The sequence below is a fragment of the Nipponia nippon genome, unplaced genomic scaffold, assembly GCF_047370975.1.
Source record: "Nipponia nippon isolate SJK-2023a ecotype South Korea unplaced genomic scaffold, ASM4737097v1 scaffold_19, whole genome shotgun sequence".
Taxonomy (NCBI): Eukaryota; Metazoa; Chordata; class Aves; order Pelecaniformes; family Threskiornithidae; genus Nipponia; species Nipponia nippon.
The window spans coordinates 4592390-4598906 of record NW_028262335.1 but is presented as its reverse complement, the minus strand read 5'-3'; the positions used below and the strand labels follow the sequence as shown (position 1 = coordinate 4598906).

Here is a 6517-nt window from a genome sequence, read left to right as displayed (position 1 = left end):
GAGCTGTGTTGAGAATCACATCAGAGAATCACATAAACAAGATTTGTCTTTTACTTTTCTGTTATAACCACTAGGCAATGATGCTGCCTACTGTTCACTCCAGACATAAACTAACAAGATATAATACTTATCTATTACTGTGTCATAGGTACTGCTTTTAAAATTTGCTGATACAATACCACCCACAGTTTAACAGTCAGTCCCTATCTGTTCAAATACAGCAAGTATTTACAGCGGGTAGATCACCTTTTCAACAAATACATAGATTTCAGATCATAAAGCCACAGATCTAATATACATGCAGGGAATTTTAGTAATGACAAAATGCGTCCATGATTCCCTTTAAAGTATAGGAACGGTTTAAACCACTTTTTGGTTTGCATTGCGACTCTTGGGCTATTAACATTTGCTCCACACAAAGATTTCAGAAACTGTGAACTTTTCCCTCCAATGCAGCTGAAGCTGATCTGCAAATACCCTCTCACCTATTGGCTCAGCAATAGCACCCTTCCCCTTCATCAGAAAGGCTCTGGGATGTAATCCCACCCACAGTCTTCCTTATATAAGGCCTACTTGGAAAACTACTATTTCATTTTTGCTTTTTGGTCAGAGGTCAATTGTGTCTTCTTTCCACAGTCTGGCAATGCCTGTGGATTTCAGTGGAACCTGGAACCTTATCAGCAATGACAACTTTGAAGGTTATATGGTGGCCTTAGGTAGGTGAAGAACCTTATTCTGTCCTTCCTCCTTTCCCCCATAAGGGTCCTCCTGAATTTTAAGAGTCTGAGTTCTTCTCAAAGCTAGATATTGCTGAAACTTTTTTCTCTGAAAAACAATAGAAGGATCTTTGTGTATTGATAAACAGACAGCATTAACTATACTTTAGCCTGTCACCCAAGTGTCCTTGCAGCTTTTCAGGAATTTCTCAGCCTGGTAGTTGTTAAAAGTAGAACTTTTGTATAGCGTTCATCAGAGACAGGGAAGAGTTTGCCCTGTCCGCTCAATTTCTCTTGCTTTTGAGCACCAACTTACAGAACCTCTGTCTAGGATTAATTAAATGTTAAGTAACAAAGAAAAGCGCTTGGCAGTTGTTTAGCTTAGTGTCATTTATCTTTAAACAGCTTACAAAATACTTCTCTCGTTACTGTGACTTGTTGATAAGTTTCTCTAACTGTCCCTTTTCTGGAGTGTTCGAAGCTAACCTCTTACCTTGCTTAGATCTTTGAGAGAGATTAACGGTGCTTTAATGGGGAACTAAGAAAGTTCTTTGTAGTCTAATAGCTTTCTTGTACAAAGCTCGGTACAGACTTTAACAGCAGGCAACCTTGTGTTCTGCCTTCTCCCTACCTCTCCCACCCCTTTCTTCCTTTTTGACTTGTGTAAACTGATGACCAGCAGTGTCCCTTGTTGGTTATTGTATACACAACTAGAATGAAATCTGTTTTCTGGTTGCATCTATGCTGGGTGTCCTACTTAAATTGTGTAGTTGGTATCTTTAATGTGGTGAAAGAACTCTTTTTTCTTTCTAATCCTGGTGTGTTATCAGTTAGAAAAAAATGAGGATTTATTCTTCAGTTTGGATACTAAGTCATATACTCTTAATGTGTTAATGTCTTCAAATAGAGCAGAAATTCTGTCTGTTCCTTGATAATAAACATTGTCCAGCTAAGTAAAGGGCTTTTTAAATGAAACATAACTACCAGTCTTGTGAAAAATGCAATTTGTTTTCAGCATGTAACTGGGGAAACTTACTTAAAAGTAAAGGCAAAGAATCCTGTTGATGATTTACAACCTATCTTTAATTACTCCTGCTTGGTTGCCAGAGTACTGAACAAAACAAGGACAAATCAGTATTGTAGAGCTAGCATGAAAAACTTCTCTGCCATGGTAAGTAGAGTGAGGAGGCTAATATCTGATCAGCTGAGCAACTAGATGGTTACAGATAAAGACATGGCTATTCCAAGCCTAACCTTTCCTTTAATTTAATATCTACCTCTAAAGAATAGATTTGTAAGTAGTTTGTATTCATACATTCTTATAACCATGTTAAGGCTTAATGGGTACGGCTGTTGCTGGTACTGAATTCAAACCCCTCTACTTAAACAAACTGGTAACGATGTAAAAACATGACTGACAGATTCTGGCACTTCCGTAATGCATACAGTAATGAAGTCCCACTTCAAACACAGACTGCATAATGAGCCATATGGTTCAACACATGGTAGCTGAACACACCCTGTCAAGAAGATCACAACCCCAGTCTGAATAAAGTGTGAAACTTCTTGTGGTCCTGTAAAATAACATTTTTAATCTAGGTGATAAGAACAACTAAATTAATACACAGCCCCCCATTTTACCTATCCCCCTTCCTGAAAACCCAACTCTGAGCATGCTATTGCACTCTAGAAGTACTGCTTTAAGCTCAGTATTACCAAAAGCATCAGGATTCTGTTAAAGGTGACTGATCATTACAGATAACCAGGAAATCTTTTGACAAGTGTGATGTTTTCTAGTTGCACCTAAAAAGTGTTACTAGCAAGTAGCATGTCCTGAAAACAAGCCTGAGTAATTAATTTTAGAACTGCCCTTCATTTTACCCTAAAAGTGTAGGGTGCAACGATTTCTTGTTAATTCATATATTGCCTTTCCTCTGACAAATTATGATAATAGGCATTAACTATTCCTTCTAGCTAAGCAGGGGGTAAGTCTGAGACCAAGCTTGGGGTGTCTGTGGGGAAATCAACTGTCCCTGACTCCTAAAAGGACTCTTCTGACTCAAAGTCCTAGAAATCTTGCATAGGAATTCTGCAAGAATTGAGTAAACTAGTTTCCAAAGAGTAAAATTTACAAGAACATGACTTGATCTGTGTAACATACAGCTTTAACAAACAAAACAAAAAAAACCCAAACAACAAAACCTTGCATAGTACTAAGGTCAAACTATCTAAGAAATGCTTCTAGTAGCAATAAAGGTAAGTCTTGGGTGTCAAAATGGCTGGTGATATATACAACTCTGACCTTTTTGCCTCTTATCCAAGGTATTGACTTTGCAACACGCAAGATAGCAAAAATGCTGAAGCCTCAGAAAGTGATCAAACAAGATGGTGATTCATTTTCTATCCATACCACTAGCACATTCAGAGATTATTTCCTTCAGTTCAAAATTGGAGAAGAGTTTGAAGAAGATAATAAAGGCCTGGATAACAGAAAATGCAAGGTAAGACTGAATATATAAAATCAAGAGGCTGTGACAAAATTAAGATGCCATGATCAATCCAGCTCCTTGAGCTGAAATTGTTTCAAGACCAATATTTGTAAAGCAACGCAGAGGTAGGAGCCTGAGTTACAGACAAGGAGTTTCACTTTCCCTCAGAAGTAGTATTTAGGTTCTCTTTTATCTAAGAAAAAAGGACATCATTGTCTATGAGTATATTGCAGAACTGAGACAAAGACATACAGAAACACTTTTTTGTTTCCTCTTCCACAGAGCCTAGTTACCTGGGAAAATGACAAACTTGTCTGTGTCCAGACTGGTGAGAAGAAGAACAGGGGCTGGACTCACTGGCTTGAAGGAGATGACCTCCATCTGGTATTTACTTCAGATTTCTACTCATTCTGTCTCTATATGGCAAAAATAAGATCTGTAATGTGGTCATGGTGTGTACAAGTTGTCTTCTAGCTCTGTAGTATTTGTAATGGATGGTACATAGGAAGCACATTCTGCTTTGATTTTAGTTTAGCTGGAACAACTTCATTGTTTCACTGTCTTGTATAGTCAAATTCAGAATGTTAAGCATAACTTACTAGCACGGCAGCAGAGTGGTGGTCAGTAGTCATGGCGAAGGATCTATCTTCACTTTTTAGAAGTAGTTCCTTTGATTACTATATACATCTATACTCTTGTTTGTTTCTTTGGTAGGAGCTTCATTGTGAGAATCAAGTATGTAAACAGGTCTTCAAGAGAGCTTGAATACGTATACTAGTTCCTACATGGAGCGACAGCTACATACAGGAGACCATGCATCCTCATGTCCAATGATGGCTGTACAGAGAAGAACTGATTCCTTGTACCTATTAACCTAAATGGTCTGATGTTTCTGGCTCAGGAAATAAGTCTGCTGTTGCCAGTGTTAAAGATCTGATTTTTGCTAATAAATGCCCAAAACAAACCAATCCTGAGTACCTGACTTCTGAATGTGTTTTTTGGAGGGGGAAAAAACCCAACCCAAAACTTAAGTGACATGGCTTGGGTCTCTAGTTAACTAATAGCCTAAATCAAACCAAGAAAAACTGCCTATTCTAAAAGCACATGCCAACATCAAACAAAACAAAGGGGGAAGGATGGTAGAGAAGTGAAGATAATGGCAAAGGAAGCAAACAACAAAGGAGACAGATTTATTATTCAAAATGCTTCTCTTCAAGATGCAGACTAGTAGTTAACTCCACTTGCTTGTATCTTAAATGTGTAATGTAAGGTCCTATATTGCACCATAGCTACTTTGTTCTCAAAATAATTAAGTTCAGCTTACCAGAGGAAACCAGCCTGTGATCAAATCCCAGAACAATGAAGACAGGTCTGAGTAATCCATGTAGATTTCAGTCTGCAAAATAATTGAACTCTATAAGCACATATTCAGAGTGAAAACAATGCTGCTGTAGTTGAGTTATTTGCACACATCTGTTCAGCTAGGTGAAATGTTTTTCTTTTTGACCTTGTGTAATGTGGCATAGAGAAGTAGGTTTTATTCTGCCTCGTGTAAGCACATGTAAGTGGTCAGATCAACTTGGTAGTTACATGTGAAATGAGTTGCTGCATATTGTTGGTAACACTAACATTGCAGGGATCGTATCACTACTGGAGAAAGAAAAGAGTTTGATTAAATCTAGCTTAATCTTAGAAACTTAATCACTTTCCAGGCAAAAAAAAAAATCCTAAAGTAATCTCTGGTATTTTAAAACGTAAGTAACACCACCTTTCTGATACTATTTCTTCTTTGTCAGTTCAGAATGCTTAAAGCTACCACCAGAGGCAGACAAAAATCTGTTGAACCTTGGAGGGCTTTTCGTTAGATTGACGCCCCCAATATAATTACTAGAGGACTATGTAAATTTAAGCTAGTTTCCAAAATATGAAGAAAAGAACTAGTGTTCCTTATACAGTTCGGGAAATTTGAGGGACCAGCAGTAAAATGCCTGGTGTTTATTCTATGGATCCTGACAGTGCCTTCCTTCTGGAACTGAGTAGATTTAATTTATTTGAAAACAAAATTACTGTTACCATGTTTTTCTAATATAAATAACAAATTCATGCAGCAAACCTACCCTGTCACATCTATCAGCAATATGCAGCAACAGCCACGCAGACTTCGATACTCCACTAGATGGCACCTCTGGAACGTATTGCGTCTTTATTTAAATTGGAGAGGTTTCTAACAGCAGTATTTTAAGTGTTAAATATTGCAGATACTCTCAAACCCCACAGCTTTTAAGCTGTGCACTCCAGTAAGATATGCATAAGAAGTAATAGAGAAAGGCAATGATGACCTTAAGAACTCTGTTAGTACAAAGAGAGACTCCAAGTAGAAATCGGAAAAATGCAACCTTAGAAACCTGTATGACTAGAAGTATAATAATTCATTAGTAAGGCTGCTATTAGGAAGTCCTTACTGTTAGAAATATAGAAGAGTTATTATCAGCAGTGATACTACTTTTCTTATTGCTACCTTCCTACTTCAAATTGCTGATTTGAAAGCAAGTAATGCTATGCAGAACTCCCTTGAGGATGCTTCGGAGATATTGAGGATGAGAGAAGCTACTACAGTGACAAAACTGCTTATCCTAATTTCATTTACATGCTAACCAATTCGCATGCTTTCACAAAATACAGATTAAACATCTTGAAATGCAAAGTGAAAAAAGAAAGGGAGCAGTCACCTGTTCTGGAAGTGTGTGTGGGGGGAAGACATTAAGATAGCCTTTGCCAAGAAGATATGCTCTTGAATTATAGAACTGAAGGACAAGAACAAAACTCCCCAGAGAAGCACTGGAAGGGTTTTATTCAAAGGTGTTTCAGACCACTTCAATTATCTTATGCTATTTCTTTGATGGTGAAAATTTTTCATCAACCAACCTCTGAGTTTTTTAGTGCAACTGCTGACCATGTGTATTATAATGATTTTAAGGTATGCCAGCTGCATGTGAAAGTACTTTATAGATAGGTGAACAGAACTGTGTTGCCTTCTGGATTCTACAATCAAGAGACAATGAAAACCAAAGGAACAGCCCAGGATTCACAGTCTCTAAAACACTTTCTCTAATGATGATATGAAAAAAAAAGTTATTCAAGTGTTATATAAAAATGTAAGGAGTCATATCACTGAATGTAGTTTGCTATTATTGTTTCTAAAAGTTGGTCTTAGTGACACTTATACAGACTACTTCTAAACAGAGCATGTAACTCTTTTCCCTGACACCATCAGAAGTACCTTTAAGATTACTAATTTTTACTCAAAAGCTT

The 6517-nt window shown here is 37.4% G+C and overlaps 1 protein-coding gene across 1 annotated transcript; it reads left to right on the top strand.

The window, feature by feature from the left end:
* Window positions 1–562: 562 nt before the first annotated feature.
* Window positions 563–4173, top strand: RBP7 (retinol binding protein 7). Its single transcript, XM_009460936.2, has 4 exons — window positions 563–716; window positions 3039–3217; window positions 3488–3589; window positions 3920–4173. Exons 1-4 carry the CDS (start codon window positions 644–646, stop codon window positions 3968–3970), a joined length of 405 nt encoding a protein of 134 aa, XP_009459211.1. The 5' UTR covers window positions 563–643; the 3' UTR covers window positions 3971–4173.
* The last annotated feature ends 2344 nt before the right edge of the window (window positions 4174–6517 follow it).

Excerpts from the sequence above, each read along its gene's own strand:
- RBP7 (XM_009460936.2), top strand. The coding sequence starts at position 644 with ATGCCTGTGGATTTCAGTGGAACCTGGAACCTTATCAGCAATGACAAC. Across the intron at positions 717-3,038 it reads AGGTTATATGGTGGCCTTAG|GTATTGACTTTGCAACACGC; the intron begins GTAGGTGAAGAA and ends CTCTTATCCAAG. Across the intron at positions 3,218-3,487 it reads TGGATAACAGAAAATGCAAG|AGCCTAGTTACCTGGGAAAA; the intron begins GTAAGACTGAAT and ends CCTCTTCCACAG.